General features: G+C 32.2%; 2 protein-coding genes across 5 annotated transcripts in view; one reads left to right on the forward strand and one right to left on the reverse strand.

Moving 5' to 3' along the window:
- LOC128192385 (inversin-like) overlaps positions 1-14,353 on the reverse strand; it is a 35,550-nt gene extending 21,197 nt beyond the window's left edge. For 2 of the 4 annotated variants that reach the window (XM_052865010.1, XM_052865009.1), the window contains exons 1-18: positions 12,188-12,294; positions 9,646-9,699; positions 9,322-9,448; positions 8,085-8,251; positions 7,492-7,665; positions 7,307-7,372; positions 6,978-7,079; positions 6,326-6,424; positions 6,069-6,144; positions 5,625-5,731; positions 5,271-5,436; positions 4,649-4,856; positions 4,206-4,286; positions 4,002-4,098; positions 3,595-3,701; positions 2,376-2,493; positions 1,636-1,727; positions 1,341-1,538 (exon numbers count right to left, since the gene is read on the reverse strand). In XM_052865010.1, coding sequence (XP_052720970.1) covers positions 1,341-1,538; positions 1,636-1,727; positions 2,376-2,493; positions 3,595-3,701; positions 4,002-4,098; positions 4,206-4,286; positions 4,649-4,856; positions 5,271-5,436; positions 5,625-5,731; positions 6,069-6,144; positions 6,326-6,424; positions 6,978-7,079; positions 7,307-7,372; positions 7,492-7,665; positions 8,085-8,251; positions 9,322-9,448; positions 9,646-9,699; positions 12,188-12,277 — 2,129 coding nt within the window. In that variant the 5' untranslated portion in view covers positions 12,278-12,294. Of the gene's footprint in view, positions 1-1,340; positions 1,539-1,635; positions 1,728-2,375; positions 2,494-3,594; positions 3,702-4,001; positions 4,099-4,205; positions 4,287-4,648; positions 4,857-5,270; positions 5,437-5,624; positions 5,732-6,068; positions 6,145-6,325; positions 6,425-6,977; positions 7,080-7,306; positions 7,373-7,491; positions 7,666-8,084; positions 8,252-9,321; positions 9,449-9,645; positions 9,700-10,225; positions 10,772-12,187; positions 12,295-14,200 lie in introns of those variants that run through there. The other 2 variants (XM_052865011.1, XM_052865012.1) reach the window with 2 other exon arrangements.
- Positions 14,354-15,265: 912 nt separating this feature from the next.
- LOC128156891 (uncharacterized) lies at positions 15,266-22,052 on the forward strand. The gene is made up of 2 exons (XM_052819218.1): positions 15,266-16,160; positions 19,781-22,052. The coding sequence occupies exons 1-2, from the start codon at positions 15,296-15,298 to the stop codon at positions 20,191-20,193; spliced, it is 1,278 nt and encodes a 425-aa protein (XP_052675178.1). The 5' UTR covers positions 15,266-15,295; the 3' UTR covers positions 20,194-22,052.
- Positions 22,053-22,143: the final 91 nt, after the last annotated feature.

The following is a 22,143-nucleotide window of genomic DNA, read 5'->3' on the forward strand; positions in this document are numbered from 1 at the left end:
TTCTGGCGCTTTCATTCATTCACTTTGAGTGTTTTATTTTCCACAGATTGATCGTTCCATGTGATATATGTGAAACAATCATGATGACATCAGCATTCTTATTCTATATACCCCTAATGAATGAAAATGGAAGTTTCGATCTCTTTGCACTGATTAAATGGTCATTTACAGTGTAAAGAAGAAGCAATCAACAGCATTTTGTTCTTATGGGGTCAGGGATTTTTTCATTCAAACAACTCTTCCGTCAGACAATATGCATTGATTCAAAAATTGATACCGGGTCATAAAACAAAAACAATTTAGATGGCCCAACAGTCTGAACTCGGAGATAATCAATACTCCCATTATGCCACAAGTTCTGCAAGTATATATTATCAATTTCTGTATGAACAGGTACCAAAGCTCATGATAGCTCAATAACAGTATTTGATTATAAAAATAAATGTTCCTGAATTTATGCTTGAAACCACATATATATATATATTGCAAGTACATGTATTTCTTTCATATTTTCATGAACATTTAAAATTGATTTGGATAAAATTTCTGATAAATTCAAATCTAATCAATTCAAAACATGAATAATTCAAAATAGGTAAATAAAAACAGTCAGGTAATTGGGTACCAGTGTCAGTTCAGTGAAAAATATAAACCAAGAAATCAATCTCAAATGATCAATATCTCACCATAGACATTGAAGATTACCAGTAATTAGGTAATGTACTTCACTGAATCTTGAAAATTTGATTTGTTTGATATGTGCATACATGAAAAATATACATTTTTTTAAATTGCAATAGAGTGGTTCCTATGCTTTCCAGACTTACAAACACACTATTTGTATAGGTACAATACTCAATCAAGGCATGAATTGTTTTAAAAAAGTAAATGGGAATATATTTTTGTTGTTATTAGATTTAAGGTACCGGTACTTGTATTTAATTCACATTTTTTAACCCGAATATTATAGGACTGCAGGAATATTTGATCCTTACAGTTTCAAAAACTAAGAATTCCTAATACCGATAATACTAACATTTTTACATTTTTTTAACAAAAATCTCATGCTTAGAGTTCATCCCAAATCCAACTACAATATTTGCAACTCATTATTTCCTTTAAGAACTTCCATTTTTAGGCTTTAGGGTTTTTGGTATAATAGAATTGGTAGTATTTTTTGATAGAATCTTAATTACAGACTGAACTAAAAAATACCACTGCATATATGAACTTAAAAGAAATCCCAGACACTACCTTAGATTTTAAAACAATCAACATAATTTTTCAGCCAATATATATATTACAATACTCTTTCTAACCGGCATTAAAATTAAACCTACTTTTTCTTGTGTTTCGGTTCTCTCCTTTCTTTAACTTTTGGCACTTCCTCTTCCTCTATAACCTCTTCCTGTTTGACTGTTGGAGGAGGTTCCTGCTCCACCAGACTCATCTCTTTGAACACAAGTTTTTGGCGACTATTGACTTCCTCTTTGTGCTTCATGTCCTCTTTCTTCCTCGTTTCCTCGACGGCTCGCTTTCTACAAATATCCATACAGAAATGTGAATAATCTGACTGAAGTTGAAATTTTATTCAATTTTCTGATATATTAGTGGATGCAAGAATAAATCACATACCTAGCAGCCTCTTTCCGAAGCTGGTCATGTTTCATAAGCAACTTCTTCCTCTCAGAGAAAGTCTTCCTTATTCGATAACCTCTGAACACTTTCTAAAAATAATCGAAAACAAAAAAACCATGAAGAAGCAGAAATACTTTAGTTCAATCATATACTGTAAATTCCTAATTAAACGCGAGGAATTAATATCCGCGTAAAATCACGAGAAGCCCGTCTCGCGAATTCTAAAATCTCGCTTTTAATTTTAGAAGACATGTGAACTACATGAAACTATGATGAAATTTCGCCATTCGCGATTTGATGTTCTCGCGATTTGATGGCAAATCGTTGAATCGCGGAATTAAGTACTCGCGTAAAATAAGGAATCTACAGTAATATAAGACTCATGGATCAAGTTTACAATTCAAACACCCCAAACTAAAAATATTAAACTTAAATCTTGTATGCATGTAAATAGTTGAAAAATGAAGGAATTAACCTTTGAATAATAGGGAAAAATGCTTTTAAAAATCTTTGAAATTCTTGTACGTATAATATGTGAATTAATGGATGTAAAAAAAAAAATGATAGGAAACTATGGTTAACATAGGAAAATGCTTTATAAAAAATCTTTGAAATTAATGCAGAATTCTGATAAAAAGCACTCCTGAATCATTTTGCAAAAATTTCTACATGAACAAAACCTACAAGTAATCTGAAGTAGATGAACTTAAATATAAAATATTGTATGAAGTGCGGACCTGGATGCTGAGGGCAGCGAGATCCTGTATACCCGTAATAGAGAGCGCCCCCTGCTCCAGCATGTACTGGGCTACATCATGGTGTTCCCCCATCAAGGCATAGTCCAGGGGTGTATATCTGGAAAAAAATGGAAGAATTTTGGTTCTTTATACTTTCCCATTTACTTGATCCAATCCTTGAAAAAAAAATTCTTGTTACTGTTTCATATGGAGCTGATTACCAGTAATTGATTGAATTAATTATCATACTTACATGTAACAAAAGGAACATCCAAGTTTACAATATAGATAAAAAATTTCAAAACTTTCCTTATTTACTTTTAACGCAAATTTTACTTTTACTTTTACAGTATATATAAGTAATCTAAAAAAGGTTAAAGTTTACAGATCAATTCTGTTCTAATAACAAAAATTGATTGAAGTGTTTTTTATTCATCATCCATGCAATCTGCAATCTCTTCTATTTAGCATTTTCATCTTTACAATATACAAAATACATATTTATGAAAATTCAACAGATAATAAAGTACAATGGATGAATATATAACAAGGTGCAAGGAAAAAATGGCATTGTTGTTTTTAGACCATTTAATAAACTTCATTCATCACTTCCAAAACAAAATTTAAATCATAAAAATGGGCATATATTCCATTATAAAAATGGTCAAATCTGTGTATTTTGCATATCTTTATGAAAAGGTATTGATGGATTTTAATTCAGTGAACCAAGTAAATGTATTAACCAGTAGTATATTCATTATCATGATGACAGCTAGGGATGAAATCTGGACTAAACAAGTGGCTTTTTACATGTATAAACTTTTTGGTTCTAATGGAAAGAGAGTTGCCCCCCTTTCAATGTTGACAATATATTAAATACATGTACCGGTACTTGATATATTCCAATAAATTTTAATAAGTTCTTGGGTATCTAACCTACAGTGAATTATGTTTATTTTAACAAACATGTTTTAAATTTTAAAAAAAATTAATCAAGCAAAGTTTCAAGTTCCTGAGATGCTCTTACCCAAGTACATATGTACTCTATATAAGTTCTCCTGCCAAAGTTAACCCATAAGCATGATAAGGCCATATATAAAAGTTGGACAAACTTACTTTTGATTTCAGTATCACTCATTCAATTTATTTCTTTTTTTTTAAAGTGAGACTAAGATTGAAAGTGATTTTTTCAAAGTTTCACCGAGAATGTTGGACTAACCTGTCCTCAGTCATTTCCATGTGGTTTGGAAAAGCTTGGTATTCTATTAATAACTTGACAGCATCTAAATGTCCCTTACTGCACCCCCAGTGTAAAGCTGTCATGCCCTGAAACATAATACATACATACAGGTTGATTACATATTTTGCACACAAAAAAATAATAACTTAAATGATGGAGAATTACATAAGTCACATAAATAGTTCGTAAGCTAATGTAACATGAATATTTTGCATTGTCTTAAATATTAAAAGCATAATTATGCAAAGAATTTTTTTTTAATAAAATGTAATTCAAATCTACAAGAATTGTACATATATGTGTATACAAGATTTACGTGTATTCGCAACCTATATTGTTACCTTATATGGTTAATGCATACTAATTCTCATATCAGAAAAACTTACATCACGGTCTCTAGCATTCACATCGGCTTTGTGCTCTATCAATACTGACATACAATTGACAAATCCACCATAGGCTGCACACTGCAGTGGAGTCCGCCTACATCCACAAAAATGAATAAAAATTAAAGTAAATTCTTACAGAAACAATAATATGTACAATATACCATCTGGTATATACGGATCCTGATTTGTCAGTAAACTTACCCTGAGTAATCCCTGATGTTTGGGTCCACACCATATTTAATGAGGGTCTGACAAATGTAAGAATGACCCCCTAAAGCTGCCCTGATAGAAGAAACAAAGTGATTCATAAAATATCTTCCGCATATAAGACTATGCTGGTGGAAAGTCACAACACACACAAGTATACTAAATGTACGCTAAAGACAGTTTTCATTTTCACTATATTTTTTTTTAAATGGGATATTCAAAAAAAATTTCACATGAAACAGAATTGAAATGTGAAACTTTGCCATATAAAATTTTCATTTTCAAATTCACATCAAATTCATATAAGACTGAACTGTGTTGCATATTCACTCCCATTCAGCTTTGTTGCAGCCAATTTCGAAATAAAATTTTCTTCAATTTGTCACAACCATTTATTGATAAAATTATAGGGATTTAAGATTTCTTTAACCCCTTACCAGTGAAGTGGTGACCGTCCATCAAAATCCAAAACGTCGACCCTAGCACCATAGTCTATCAGTGACTGCACCACACTGGTGTGCCCCATCTCACAGGCTCGGAACAGCGCCGTGTGTTTGAGGCGGTCTACGGCATCGATCTGTGCTCCATGGTCCAGCAGTAGCTTAACCGATGAGGCGTGACCAGACAGAGCAGAAGCATGAAGGGCTGGACATAAAGAAACCAGATACACCAGTACTACATATGTACGTACATGTATTTCGAAAAAGAATTTTTTTTTATTCAATTGATGATATTTTCAAGATGTTTATAACATGTACAAAGTTTCAATTTTCAATGATCTACTTTAATAACATTTGCCACTTTGATCAAATATGAATCTAGAATAATATAAAGTGAAAAAAAATTGAAACCAATATTTCTAAAAAAAACAACAACAAAAAAACACCCCTTCCAAAATTTCCCTAGAATAAACCTTACTCATGAAATCTTAAATGATTTATTATATAAAGTTAATATTAGATCTGTAGTGGTATGTTTATTGCATTCTCACACACTGATAGAATGTAAAACTTTATTATGAAAACTGAATTCCTAAGAACATAATTATACAGTCCATACCCGTTCCTTCATGGCTGTCCACTTGCTGAATATCAACATTGTGTTTGAGATACACTTTGATAACATTATCTGCACCCTTCCCAGCAGCCCATATAAAAGCAGAACGCCCTTCAATGTCAGGCTCATCCACTACATTTTTACAGGACAAGAAAACTTCCACTGTTTCCTACCAAAAAAAATTTAACATTAGTACGTAAAATATAATTTTCATAAAAGTTATTGCCCTTGATCAAAACTTCCATGCAGAAGATCATTTACTGAAAAGATCACACAGTGATATCATGTTCTGTGAAAACTTAACATTGATTATTCATAAGAGAAGGATACCCTAGTTGTTGGGCTAATTCAACTTACATGGTGGTTATTTTGAGCTGCATAATGGAGTGGTGTGGCCCCATTGGAATCGGAAACAGAGTATTCAGCACCATTCTCCAACAGCAGTGCCACCACAGCAGAGTGACCTACCAAACATATAACCAACATGAACATATCAAGCAATATATTTCAATTAAAGCTTAATTTAATCAATTTATTATCATCTTCCACCAAAAAATTCAATAGATGTTTTGATCTCTTAATCACTAAAACTTCTATAATCACCATTCTATATAAGTATTGAAAGAGATTGGTAGTGATTTTTTTTTTTTATATTTTCCCTAAAAAAGAATAAATAAAACAATAAAAAGAATTTAATTAATTTTCAAAAACAAAAAATATAGCATAAACTGCCTTCTGAAGGGATTTTCATATTTTTGAATTTACAGATTCAAGATTAATGCAGGTACATGTACAACATACCTAACACAGCAGCCCAATGAAGTGGTGTCCTAAACATATTGTCTAAGGCCGACACATTGCAGTTCTCCACCGAGGTCTGGTTAAAAAAAAAAAAAGATGATGCATTTATTAACCATATAACTGAAAATTTGTTTAATCATAACTATTTGTGATAAAGGAACAAATGAACATATTTTTCCTCTGTTGAAACTCTGGGAATGAATCAACCTTTAATGGTAACCAATATTAATTAAGAATTCATGATGAATCATTATTACCAATGCTCTGACAATGGCTTCATTTCCATCCGCTACAGCCAAGTGGAGGGCCGTTCTCCCTTCGTAGTCCTGCCAGTTGATGACACTGGGCGTGGTCTCCTATAACAGCAATAAACAACAGTCAGCTAAGTATTTTTACTTTTTGTTTTCAATTATCTTATTTATGAAAAGAATTTTGTCCAATAAATCTTAAAGCTTTATTCATATTATATATATTTTAACCATCCATTCTAAGAACTTGAAAGACCCCAAAAATTCATTAATAGAATACACTAACATCGCAGTCAGACTGCATACAAACTCAAAGCAAGATTAATCTGATTATACAATGTAAAAGAAAAATCAAAAGCAAGATGTTTAAATTAGGCCTAAAAAAAAAAGTTGTGTGTTTCGGGTAACCCGACCTAACCTACAAAAATGGCCCGATCCTACCATTTTTAGATGCCTGATTTTATCCGACTGTGAATTTTATCTTATTTCCAATAAAAAATACGTTTTTAAATATGAAACAAACTAACATTCTTAGGATTCAGGCAAAAAAAAATAGATAAAATAAAAAAAAATCCCCACCTATCTAACCAAATTTTTTCATCAGTGTTACCCTAAACACACTATTTTTTTTTTTTTAGGCCTTACATATACATGTACATACTAGGATTGTCTTGACACAGTTGACCGCCTCGGAATCCCTGCTACTGGCTGCCCAATGAAGTGGAGTTTTCCCTTCCACATCAGGGATGCCAATGTTTGAGTCCTATTGGTAAATCATTCCAATTAATACATAGCAGGTCATTATAGCAAAGTTGTTTTAAACTTTTTCAAGATTTCAAGAACTGCTTGGCCACAATTGCAAACATTTACTTCCATTACTCATGCAGTTTCAAAACTTTCATACTTTGAGGCTAGATTCTGGCAAGAAAAAAGTGTTTAATAAGCTAATTTCCCCTTTTATTCAGTACATTTGTTCATTCAAACATGTACCTGTTTGATTAACATCTTCACATGTTCCATATTGCCATAGGAAGCTGCCCAGTGGAGTGCAGTCCTCTGTGAAAAAGAAATTCAGAATTCAACAAATTTACAAAATGTATGAAACTCTTAAATTTTTTTTATACATGTACATGTACTTCTAAACTAATATATGAATAACTCTATACCACAAGTACCTTATTTTTGTCTTGATCATCAATTTCACCGGGAGAGAGTTGCCGTAGCAACAGCGCCATACATTTGGGTGACTTGTGTCGTGTACACAGATGTACTGCTGTCTGTCCTTCATTGTCCTTGTCCCGTATACTGGCTCCCTTAGACAGCAGTAACTTCAACATCCTCAGGTTACCCTTAGATTAAGGAGAGCATGGGTGAAATGTTCTGAACTTAACATCTTATTTGTGATTTCATGAACTATAAATATTGAATTGCCTCTATCACAAACTTCAAAACACTGTTCTGGTCAGTATTTTGAAAAACATGTTACGTTTTATATTGTTACTCCACAAAATTGTTTGTCCTCTTTATCCAATTATTTTTAAAATAATTTATTTATGATACCCATATAAAAATGCATTTAATTGCATTTGATTTAAATTGCTACAGACTTCTAATACTGTGCTCTTTGTCAAGTGCCTTAAACATGCATCCATAGACTGATCCAACATGCATTTCAAACAAATATTTTTAAAAATTACTTAATGTACATGAATCAAGACAATGTGGGATACAATGTACATCAATTAATTTCCTTTCCTCTAGCGCCTACCTTGTGAGCGGCCCAGTGTAGAGCTGTGCGACCGCCCTTATCCTTACAGTTCACATTGGCTCCCGCCCGCAGCAGCAACTCAGCACATTCCAGCCGATCAGCAAGGATGGTAAACATAAGAGGAGTCCTCCCAAACTGATCCCCATGGTCAATTTCTTGTCCACTGGCTGTAAATTATTCCATGTCCATTTTATTATGTCCATTATAATTAAACTTAGAGAGAAATATAGCAGTGGTTTTTTTTGTTTGTCTTATTTTTTTGTAAACAGGATGAATTAAGAAACTGAATAAAAAGTGTTATTTGCTCTAATCTGAAATCATAAATAAAAGGACAATCAAGTTCTTTTAAAAACTGACAATTAAATTCTGTATCATGTGTATATCAAAATTTACCTTTAGGAATCTCTAGCATTTATGTGCTATAATTCAGATATACATGTATACAGTAATACACGCTTATAACGAAGTCCCAGGGACGGCCAATTTAACTTCATTATAAGCGTAATTCGTTATATCCGTCAAGTTTACAACATGAAATAGAGACTTGGGGAATGAAATTCACTTCGCTGTAAGCGTCAATTCATTATATGCGTGTTCGCTATAACCGTGTTTTACTGTAATTGCATTTATGCATATATGTAGATCCCAAACATTCTGGAAGACTGACTTAATGTGGATTGATAGAATCATCCATTTCCTAGTACCCCATACATATATATACATGTATACCCTTTTATTTACATGATCATAAAATTGTTCTGTACATGTACTTGAATGATATTTCACAGAAGAAAATTGTCTTTCAAAGAAACTATATTCTCAAGAAGAGCTAATTTCCATATCTTTTTCCTTTATTAAGTTTAAGGGAACAAAATCATATTTTTCACCATTTGCGTGCATTTCTTTTACCAAATTTGCTTTTGCTTTAAAAGCTACACAAAAACATGACTTGTTAATTAACTCAAATATAGTATGCATTTTCTGGTTATCCATATACTTGTACACTGTATTTAAAAGATCCCAACAATATGTCACTAACTTAAGCTTTTAGGAATAACAGAAAAAATGTTCATCAACTTCTGCATTTGAAAGCACTTTTGTACTGTATATGTATCTCATTATTCTCGTTAGAAAAATGGATGGGCATGCATATCCATAGTGGATGAAGGCTAGGTATGCCTGGCCAGGCCGCCTTACAAAACAGATTTATATTTGATAAGGTGTACATTCCACTCACAGACAATGATTTTGGCCAGCAAGGCCTTGTCTCCATTGACAGCGGCCGCATGCATCTGAGTGACCGCATCCTGCTTCTTGATATCTCCATTTTCTTTACGGATGTTTTCCTCAGTGCTCTCACCCATCTGAAAGAAATATGCTTTTTTCAGTTAATTCATAAACAAACAATTAATAAAAACTCCGCATCTTGACATTCAGATTTATGCAGCCAAAATTTACCCCTTAACCTGGTGGTTCGTATTTTTCAGCTTTGAATAAAAAATTATTTTGAATGGGACCCCACACAGGTTCTACAATGAAATTAGAAATTTATGATACTCACCGATTGATTAGGGGCCCTGTCTGGCCCCGTTGATGTTAAGTCATTTCCAGATATCTGAAAGACAAACAACAATATAACTAAAATAGTCTCAACTCTTCTAAGCTATTGATGAATAACCTCAAGACCTGTGGAATTTATTGATACATAAAATTTGGAAAAATATGATGAAAGAATGCATGAGGACAACATATCAGAATCCCAAATGTACTTAACATGCACGGTATATCTTATTTCATTACTTTGACCTAGAAATACAATGCAAGGTACATACCATAATTTAAGCCTAACAGCCTTGCTGCTATTCAATATCAAACCGTTTTAATAAACATATAACTGCATGTAATACATGTAGTAGTTAAATTATTGCTTCAAATTCTTGGCACAAAACCAGTCCTCTGAATATTTTTTTTGTTGGTAAGAATGATCTGTGAAAGTCTACATAGAAAATCAAATAATCTCTCTCTCTCTCTCTCTCTCTCTCTCTCTCTCTCTCTCTCTCTCTCTCCCCCCCCCCCCCCCCCCCAGCACTTTTTGTCAATTTGATTTTTCAATAATTTATAGAATTATTTTTTTCTCTCACCTGATCTTGATTTTCAAATCCCATTTTAGTCCACAGCTGAACTAATATAATTACGTCACTTGCATGTTAACAAAAACAATCCTCTTCATTTCATTAACAACCCGTAAAACAAATATCTATCCTTATAGATTAACAGTCCGCTGCACCTCACAGTCAGTTACAGAACAATGGACCCCAAACAGATTAAAGCATTTGACCTTTGCAAACATTCAATAAATAGATCCACTTGCGTTCAATTAAACTCATTTAAAATATTGATCCGTGTATTTAATCCCTTATTAACACATCAATGTTAAATTACTGAACGAAACACCACCAGTTCTTTAACCGATTGTTTTCATTTTTTTTTATATTTCCAGCACTGCGATTAGAATTTTGATCTTTAATATATGCCACATGCCAGATTAAATTTTTTTCTTCGTAACTTACAAACCCAAGACAAGTATCTGTTCATCACTGATTAAAAATAACATCAGGTTGTTCAAGACTTTAAAAAAAACAACAGAAAAAAACACAATTAAACAATGTAAATTAATTTGGATAGTGACTTATCAAAGACGACTGTCGAGTAGCAAAGCGTGCTGGGTATAACTTTGATAGCGAAGAATGAATTTTAAATTTGTAGTGAGATAGAAGATAAGGGGGGCAGCCTAGCAGAGTCTTGATTGTGGTGGCAGAGAGTCAATCTATGGTCCTATTCAATATTTAAACAGGTCAGATATTGACCCCCACAAGACACACAAAACACATGCAGAAGGTTTTTAAAGTCTCCCTCTGGTATTTGCTAACGGATTTCAATGGGTTAAGCACTGCGACATACACCCAGTACTACCATTCTTTTTTTCTTTTACGGAATTATTAATTTAAAACACCCCTCAATACGGTAGCGAAAAATTGATCAAAATGAACACATGGCACTTAGTATAAGGTGGGCACCACTTCCAAAAAAAAAGAAATCAATAACAGAAAAGAAAAGAAATTCCAATATTTCCTGTCAATGTATTTGCCATTGTGTTTTCTCTCTGTATGAAATTGATTGGTTGGTATTACTAGTGGAGATCCCAATTTTACTTATTGCCTTTTCATGTTTATCAGGCTCGTACCCTTCCTAATACTTACATCGAAATTGTACAAAGTCATATATATATCTTAAAGTTTGCTCAAAATTGAACAATCGGGCCATTCATAATATTGATAGACAAATGTTTACTTTAAAAGTTAACAAATTCCTTTGACAAACTTTGACAACCAAATGAATTCCTAAAGTTATTTTGTTCCATTATAAATAGCTGATAAATTGATAAGACAAGATTCAAATCAATTTAAACTCAGTACTTGGGTCTTCACCATTGAACATCTTGGATGTCATTTTTGATTATAACATATACATTGTATATTTCATTGATAGAAACTTTATGGATTTAAGGAAAACAGTAAATAACATCTAGTATGCAATTTAAATTCATGAAAAATATCATTGTAGTGGGAATGGGAGGATACTTGATTAATTTCCAATCTAAATATTTAGATCTATGCACAATGCTAAAAGCAAATCACAATTAATTTTCAAAAATATTGTTATTAAAGTCAAATTTAATCATCTTAATACCTTTCCATTTACAAATTAAGAGTCAGTTATTGTAAAGACTGTGATTCTACTAAGACTCTAACTGCTATAATACTGTCGTATATGCAATGCAATATATATGTAACAATTAAGGATAAAGTGAAATTGGAAGCAAGTGTGTACTGTATGTAAAGCCTTCTTGAAGTTAACAGTATGGCATTTCAAAATATGGAAAAATAAAATGACAGCTATATAAGAGCACCTTAAAAAATATTACCCTTAGTACACGTACTGTACAAAAAAAATTATGAAAGTTCATAATGTAAAAGTTGGTAAACTTTTAGATCCACCCTCTGCAAATATCTCTGCAATCAGTACAAAAGCAGGTCATTTACCAAATAACTGCTGCTACATGTGGCCTGGTAGGGAGAACTCTGCAATCTGTATCTACAGCGGACACAACACAGCAGATAGGCAGTCGTCATGCTTCACCGGAACAGGAAGTGATGAGCACACTCTCAAAACTTCATCAACATTATAATATAAAAAAATTGGTTTGCCTGAGATCCCCTTTCTTTTCTAGCTTAGAGTTTTCTTCTTTTTATTTTTGTAAAAAACTTCTTTGATTGAGTAGAAGTTTCCAAAAACATTGCTATATTTATATTATATTACTTTTTTCTGGATTAGTTTCAAACTCTTGTGTTTCCATAGTAACCATCTTCTGGAAAATACAGTGTGGTGCAAAAGTGAGGCACAGCGATAGATATACACCTCTTTTGTACAGTAACCACTGGTAAATCTCACTGGATAGCATTGATGAATAAATTCAGGACTGAATATAATTTTGATGTTAATTAATGTATGTTGTACTTTATACAACATGCATGTAACTTGGAGCAGTATATGCTATTATATATAGACCTGACCACAGGATCATGAAGCAATCTTATATACCTAAGTCAAAACTTGTAAACTAGCTGTCATATTGTCTTTTGAGTAAATACACTGTTAAAATGAAATGTTTAATATAAAATGTGTCTCTTTATAATGTTGATAATTACAAATTTTAAACATACCAGGTAACTTTATGGCAAATTAGAATTTCATAAATGACCGAAATTTAGACGTATAAGTCTAAAACGCGCTTCATGATCCCAAGTCCTGGACTATAAAAACAAGACAAAATATTCTGAAAAAAAATTAGGATTACATTATTATATATATATTATAATAGTTTTGTATAAAATAAAATAAAAATTCAAGATTTTTGGCTTATACAGATAAATTATATAGTTTCATAATTACTGCCCTACATCAATGTAAGGAATATATACAGAATGATAATATATATCGCATATCAGTTTTCTGTCAAAAATAAGACTATATCTAACGTTTCTGTCCAACTAATCCCATCATCACAAGCCAGGGTTGTCTCTAAGACCCGAGGGACATGGAATTCCCCTGTCTATACCAACATAATTACCTAGCGATAAGCTAGACCCCCAGACCCCCGTTCTACTTTTTTATTTCTTCCTTCTATAGATCGATCTACTTCAATTTTTACAGACAAGCCTGGTTTTGTATCCATTTGGCCTATACACCCACAAACTGTTTGTAGAAGTAAAATGTACACAAAACCGATGGCTTGTGATGATGCTTATCCCTGGGCTAGGAGCTTTAAAAATTAATTATGGGAAGTGGCAGCTTAACTTTCTATTCCAGCACTGCCTTGCCTTAAATTTCCATCCTAACTGCCCACATAGCAGGCTGAATCTAAAGCCTGAAAGTTCACAATACAGCCATAAAATCTTTTATGGTAGCTGCATTCTCATTCATTATTGATACAGATTCCGTACTGAACAACTGTGCTAACGTAGTAGAACAGCTAAATTCACTTTATTTTAACCCTTTAATAAACATTGAAGTCCACTGTCTCCATATTTGTCAGGCAATATATTTCTAAGATGATACAAATAAATCAACCTCCCTTACATCTTTTCAACACAAGCATATAGATTGAGTCACAGAACATTAATTATAGGCTGGCAAGCAGAAGCATAGGAGCTCATTACAAACTTTTTATCTTCTTATTATGTGGCCACCCCTATACTAAACATATCGTATATTATAGAATATTTTGTTGTATAGTATAGGGGTGGTCACTGAGTAAGAAGACAAAAGGTTTGTGAGAGGCCCCTGTGGGTATACCTTAATCAATTCTAACGCTAACTATTACACGTTACTCTTTCGCTATGGTTTCAGTCTGTAAATTCTTTTTTGATCTTAATTCTTTTTTTTTTAAACCCTCAAACTTATTTCTGTATTTGTAGCCAGTATTTCCTCTGTTGTTTTAGACCGAAAAGGTTAAGGAACAACCAAACAAACAGAACAATTTGAACCGGGAGTACCTTGTTGTACAGCTGGATGTCACTCATAACATCGGCGATTAAGTTGCCTCCTCAGACCATTCAGAATCTCGAAACATATCGTTGTTTGCAGCGGATGTTTACAGCAGCAACGCACCGTAAACTTTACAGGTGCCAGTACAATTAGTTCCTTGAGTGATTCGGCTGATTTGACGATCGGGGTATCGCGAATCGTTCATTGGTTTTGTCTGTTAAATAGCTGTATTTCTTAATGTTACACAAATTATTTAGAATTTAATGACACAATGTAAGTTTTTTTTATCCCCACTCTTTTATGATTAGCTTGTATAAATTGTTTCAAATATTGATTCTTTGGAATTACCATTGATTTTCAAAACTTATAATAAATACATGAATGATCATCTATTGGAGAATTTCTATATGTTAAATTTTACACTTTATAGAAAACAGACGTTAATGGGCCTTGTTAATTCGTTCAGGTGCAAGATTTCTCACTAGCTATATCTTCACTCTTTGCTCTGTATCAAGGGGAACAACTCTTGGAATAACCAATTATTAAAATGCTATATTGTATGAAAATGCAATACATATTTGTTACAAATTAATTGCATATACATAATTGTTATCTTGATACCTATATTTCCAAAGACCCCATGTCATAGAACATATCTGGCTATAGTTTAAAGTCTGAGGTCCTTTGAAATCTCTTCCTTCACTGCATATGCATGGTATCACTTTAAATAATTGGAAGAGCTTATAATTTATCATTTTATTGAGTGACAGGCTTTTGGTTCACATTCAACTTTTATAGTTATAATAATGTTATACTTTGTTATATTTATCATTTTTTATCTACTACCAGTACATGTACGTACCGGTAATATGATTAATTTTTCATACATAAAGATTTTCATTTTTATTATCTCAGATGTACATGTATATATCGAAGTTAGTTTGCTCTAGTTGTCATATACCCTGAAAATCATTCAATGTTATTTGCTTTTTGATATTATATCTTTGACAAAGATAACACAATTATATAATACTTATATAACTAGGTACCTGTAGGTATTAGTTAACATTTTTTCTTAACCATTGGATAAGTCGAAACCAGAAATGTTTTGGGGTTCCAGTCTTCCAGTGTTTGTCTGTATTATTTTAAAGTCTAATGGCTTTTTGTTTCAAGGGCAAAGCAATATCTCAGCACCCTCCACTGAACAAAAAGATCATGATTTTATCTTCATGAAACAACTGCTTCATTTAGAAACGACCTTAAACTCAGTACTTTTGGATTTTGCTTCACTTAAGCTGGAAAATCAACGTTTGCTACAGCAGCAGAAGTTATTTGAAAACCAGCAGACACTGTTAACAGCTCAGATTGGAGCATTTAACCATACAACCAAAATGGAGATTACTTCATTGAAAGATTCTCTCAAAGTTTTTAAAACAGAGAATAGAGTTCTGAAAGAAAGGCTTAATTCAATGAATTCTTCTGTATCTACAGCTGCTTTACTTTGTGATGAAAATATTGGAAGTTTAAATTCTACAACTTTGCTCCTACTATCAGAAAATATTGCAATGAAACTCAAACTTGATAAGATGGACTCCAAAACCATGTACCTACAGCAAAATATGACAACTCCGGATGATGTGCGAATGTTAGAGAAAATTATTACCTTTAATTTAGAACAGACAATTCAAGAAAAAGAACAGGAATTCATGAAGAATATATCAGGTACTATCAAAGAATTACAATGGAAGGATCATAGAATATTACTTTTGTTATCTGATGTGGATAATAGAACAAAGAATGTGGAAAATAGAACAAAGAATGTGGATAATAGAACAAAAACTCTTGAATACTCTGTGACCGATTTGGAAAAACAGCAACTCCTTACGAAAAATGACGTCCAGAACATGTCACAGTCCCTGGGCTTAGATGTGACGAAATTGAAGGAGTCTCTTCTAAAACTTCAAACTGGTATATAAAATTATAATACTCAATATAGTTTATAATAGCAAGACCAATTATAATAAGCAAATCTAATTCATTTGCAAGGTTCAGTTTTAGAGATTAATACAGGGAGAGATGAAATCACAAATCTTTATTAAAATTTAATATTGCTTAATACAAAGGTTTTTCAATTGAAGCAAAGTTTGTTAATTAGCTTAATCTAGCTCACTGCTGCATCTTTAAGAAACACTATAAGAGAAGAACTTAATGCTGAAACTTTCATTTTTGAAGAAATAGAAGGAGAATTTCATCAAAAGCATACAATATGCAGGCAATTTAAATTAATTTGCTCGTTTAAGATAAAAAAAAAATCACAATGAAAAACCCAAGAAAAACCTTAATTGAAAATCAGTGAGCATTAAATGACCTTATGAATGATTTGAAACTCTGACAACAGTTTACATTTGTTCTAAGTTCTGCAGTACAGTTCACATAAAAAAATTTTGATACTGTAATTTAATAGACTGTGCAAATGGTTGAAATGACTTTAGTTGATCTCTCTCTCTCTCTCTCTCTCTGAAACCGAGGAACCACATTGCGCACCTGAGCAACAATTGTCATGACTTTGATCAAAGCAGCATTTTAATGTCTAATACAGTAATATCTAGTCGATTTAGTAGAGTATATATACTGCCTAAAATGAATAAATGATAGCATTCATGTTTCTGAGTTCTAAACCTATAGGTGTGCATACACTCCGTTGTACAAAAAATTGTTCCCACAATTTGTTGCCCCAACCAGTGTCAGGAGAAGTCATGCATACCTGGAATACCTGCACCGTCGAAAAATCAAACCCTTGTAAAATGGTATGGGTTCTGTTAATAAAGAACTCGTACCCGTGTACAAGTTCTCTAAAAAAAACCATTTCCTTCCCAATAACTTTATATTTTTCTGTTATACACTGCAGATACATTTTTCCAAATGATTTTCCAAGTATCTGTATGACATAAACATACATAATTTGCATAACTATTAATTTCTTAATTTTGATAATTTACCTTCAGGAGCAAACATATCAAATATACAGTAGGGCCTCAGTTATCCGGACTCTTTCGTTCCCAAGTCCAATCGTCCGCATAGGTGAAGCGTCCGGATTTCTGAAATATGTCTATTGTTGTCATGAATGATAATGTATTTGTATACAATGGCTCCCAGTGTTGATACTAGGTTTTTTTGCCTTTCATACCATAAAGCAACACATACTAGAGTTGTCTGTTGTTATGAACATTTTTAGATATAAAGAACTCTGCTTTATTTTATTATTTTGTCATGAAATATTAACCGGACAATAATGATAACCGAATCTAGCTATATTCTTTGACAGTCCAAGTGTGATTTGTGTGTGATACACTGTTGTTCGCAATTTTCCAATTTTTGAAAGTGATTTGGGAAGTCAGTGTGTTTATACAAGCTACTCATGAAGGTCTAGCAATCATGAAGATCTAGGGATCATGATTTGTACAAAATTGAATCTACACTACCTGAGGATGCTTCCATACAAGTTTCAACTTTTTAGTCCAATTAACTCCCAAAATGGGCCCACCCTACCCCCAGGGATCATGATTTGGGCAAACTTGAATCAATGTACACTACCTGAGGAGGCTTTGATAAAAGTTTAAACTTTTCTGGCCCAATGATTTTAAAATGCCAACATTTTTTAAATAATTGTTTTAATCATTTCCTCTACAAGAGGGCCAGTGTACGTAGCTCTTCATTTTTACAAACTTAAATCCCTTTCCCCAAGAATGCTTTGTGCCAATTTTGAATGAAATTGGCCATGGGGTTGTGGAGAAAAAGTTAAAAATGTAAAAGTTTACAGACAGATGGAAAGACGGATGCCAGATAAAAGGTGATAGAATTAAAAGCTCACTTGAAGTTGAGCATTCGGCTCAGGTTACCTACTTTGGGGTCAACATGCCTCAAGTCCATGCAAAGATGCATCAATTGACTGACAAACTGATGATCCTAGACCTCTGCAGAGATAAAAAGCTTTGACAGTGAATTAGATAAAAAGCAGTGTATAATATTGAGGTTGTCAAGATGCACCAACTCCTGTTCAATAAGTTACCTGTAGATAATTGAATTATATAACAAAGAGGTATAGCGCACTTAATATACGATTTGGCCTCAAATATAGCCTTTTCAAACATCAGACATTTTCAATATTATACAATATCTAGTTTAGATATATTCAAAGAAATTAACGCAAATTACACAATCACCCTGCTCTAAGAGTCTTATTAAATTATCTTACACGACATCATTAAAATATTCAGGTTTTGTTAGGGATACATAGGAAGTAGTTAGTATACGATAAAAAATTGGATATTTGACTATTTGAACCACGTACTCTAAACCAAAGACATCCGATTAAAATGATGTTCTACAGGTACTGTAGTACACGTTTACATTAAATGGATTAGTTTTGGTTTAATGTATGTGGCCATGGTCTTCGTACTGAAAATTAGAGAAATATTTCAATTAGTGTCTTTTCTAATTTTTATAGATATATATATTGAAAATGCATCTGTTGAAAATGTTAGATGTGTGGTCCAGTGGTAAAGCGGAGCTAGGTCTTTCTGATTTTGTGGTCGCTGGATCGAATCCACTAAGTAGTAATTTTTTTTCACTTAAATTGAAACATGACAGAATAGAGAGATTAAGTTACACGTATCTAATCTTGTGGGGTTTTTTAAAGATTATCTCGTTTAATTCAGTCTGAGCATGAGTACACCCAATATAAACAGTTCTCTTCATTAACACTGTACATGTACTCTATTTACACTTAGATCCATTGCACTTTGCTTGAACTTATATCGTTTCAGAATATCAACTACTGTTACACACATATGACAAATCAGTTGTTACAGACACCATTATAAAATCAGTACAGTGTATCTAGCTATATAGGTTTCGAAAATCATATTGCAACAGCTAGGTACCCGAGGCTATTTTAAGTAACAGGTACTTTCCGTCCAAGCACAGGTGTAGGCGAAATTATAAATGAAAAAAGGCGCTATACCTCTTTATTCAATTTACTAAAATATTGTCATTCTTTTTTGTATGAAATTGATTTAAAAGAGGAAATTTCTTCTTCTTTTTTTTTTGGTAAAAAAAGATACATGTAATTAACCATACTCACTTTTGTTTTGTTTACTGGGGTATCTTAGTATGTCTATTTCTTGTAACATTAGTGTTCTTATTTTTTTTTTAATATTCCCTATCCAAATGTAAAACTGATCTTTTCTTACATGATTGGTTATTCACTTTTTGGATAGTGTCAGGTAAATAAAATAAAGCAGAATGATTGTCAAAGTTGTTCATGAGCAATAAAATGAAAAAATGTTTCTAGTGAGTCAGAGCTTGTATTAAATGGGACCAAGGACCGTCCAATATCTGACATTTATATGAACAGTTTTCTGCTTATAGATTTTACTATTGTTTGTTTACTTATAAAAATTATTTCTATTCTTATTTTTCTGTTTTGGGACTGAAATGAAAATCAAATGAATTTTTCAATATTTTTAATATAAACAAATATACATGCATAAAACATGTCTCAATCTGACTGATTTTGTATCACACAGGTGCTGCGTATACAGTTGCATTTTCAGCTGGTGCAATTGGTGGATTTTATAATGCAGAAGAAAAAGTGACGTTTCAAAACACTTTGTATGCAGTGGGGGGAGGATATGACAGAAGAACAGGGGTGTTTACAGTCCCCCAAAATGGACTCTATATCATATTTTGTAATGTTGAGGCAAACAACGGAAACTTTACGGCAAAAATAATGATCAATGGTTCACCAAAAGCTGGAGTGATTGCTTATTATGGATCTTCATACAATTATGGCTATCACACAGGATCTAATCTTATTGTCCAACAACTACAAGTAAACGACAGAGTTTGGATACAAACAGTATTCAGGGGCAATTCAATGTACTCTATTTTTCCAGTCGATTCCATCTTTACAGTGGTGATGATCAAAAGTTTAGAATAAAGACTGGTTCCTCTGCAGCTTATATTTTTCCATGTAGAATGAGAAGAAATTCATTGTGATCATGTTTGGTTCTGTACATGTTACATGTATTTACTTTTGAGTATTAACCCATTCACGTTCATACCTGTCAAACCTGCACTTTTCCCCCCATGTGCAATTAATAAATGAAAAAAGGTCTTTCTAATCATTTTACTCATTTTAGTTTTTCAGCTGCTACATGTATATATATTTGTATAGGACTGTATAAAAATTTTTTTTAATAAAAACAGTTTGTAAAGTTGTCTATTGGGTGTATGCAAATATGATTTTTTATAAAACACATAACATTTTGTATATATGTAAAGAATGTTTTATCAAATACAATTTTGATTCTTTCAGTTCTTATATAGACAAGTAATTATACTGTGTCTGATAATGTCCAATACATATACTAGTGTATGCTCAATAATTAAATCATGGTGATTTGCTCAAACTGGTCTCCTGTTTTTTTATAACCAATATATTAGTGCAACCAAGTAGATAATGAAATGAATACATGCGCTTACATTGATTATCTTACCGAAGATTTTATACTGATCGATGTACACAAGGAAATTTTTGGTACATGTACCATTTTATATTTGCCCCCTTAATCCCTAAATTTCCATAGGAAAATTTAAGAACAATGCTTTTTTTTCAACGAGTAAGATACAATTCAATAAGCCATTTTTTAATAAACGTCTTTTTAGAGAAAATCTAAAATCTAAATCTAACAAAAATTTATACATGTAAATAAAACTGTTTATTTTCCTGCCTATATATGCATGCGCAACTTCATTATTTTCATCTAACTTTCCTAGAAACCCTGAGCCAATTCCCCAACCAGTTTAGCAGGCATGATGCTAATGCATTCTAACTATAGAGAAGAGACATAATTTATATACATGAACAATTATTAGTAATGTAATTCCTTATAAGATTTAAAGCATTTATTTCCAATTTTTACACCATTTGGCAATTAATTATATATCATATGTACATCAATGAATTTGATCTCTACAAATAAGCAAGGTTTTTTTAAGTTGAAACACCTGAATCATAATATACTTCTATAAAAACCCAGTTCCATAAACCAGTGAGTAATAATTTCTATCATGGTGAGAAAATATCATCTAAACCTGAAAAATACCCACAAGTATCACAGAGAAAATATTGCAGTATTATATATAGAGCTGTGAGTATTGAAATTACTTAATAACTGTACAAAATTAGGTTTTACAAACCAAATACCCTTTTAACTTGAATTTTTTTTTTTTTAAAGTATTCTCAGATTCATTAATCACATTATTGCTAGCAATATGAGATGTTATTTTATAAATCTATAAGACATAACCAGCAAATGAACATTTATTTTCATGAATAATAGACTTATGTATTATATATTTATCTCTGAGCTTGATAAACAATTTAACAGGTTGTAACCATGACGATAATTAAAATATCATTCCATTCATAGCTGCCTAAACCATAATTAACAATTTGTCCCTAAAACTAGATAAAACTACATCTACAAAGTACCGTAACTTCCACTTAATGCTTAAATGTAGTGAGCCTTGAAGATGCCATATTATTCATATTCCAGGCATGACTTATAGCAAAGTTCTAGAACTATTTTTTTCCAAATAATTTGTCCATGCAATAAATTGTGGTTTCATCAATACTGATTAAACATCAATTTTTGTGGATTTCACGGTGATCAACAAAAGCCAAATGTCCATCAAAGTTAAATAATTGATAGCATGTTTTTCAAAATGGACCATTAATTTGTCAACAGATTAACATATCCATGAAAACTGATGCCAATGAATTTTCTTAATGAAACCACAGTTTACAACAAAATAGACGCAAAGGAAGAATTTCAAAGCTGTATAGAATTAGGAATTAGAAAATATGATTTGATTGCAATATACT

This window comes from Crassostrea angulata, chromosome 7, assembly GCF_025612915.1.
Source record: "Crassostrea angulata isolate pt1a10 chromosome 7, ASM2561291v2, whole genome shotgun sequence".
NCBI lineage: Eukaryota > Metazoa > Mollusca > Bivalvia > Ostreida > Ostreidae > Magallana > Magallana angulata.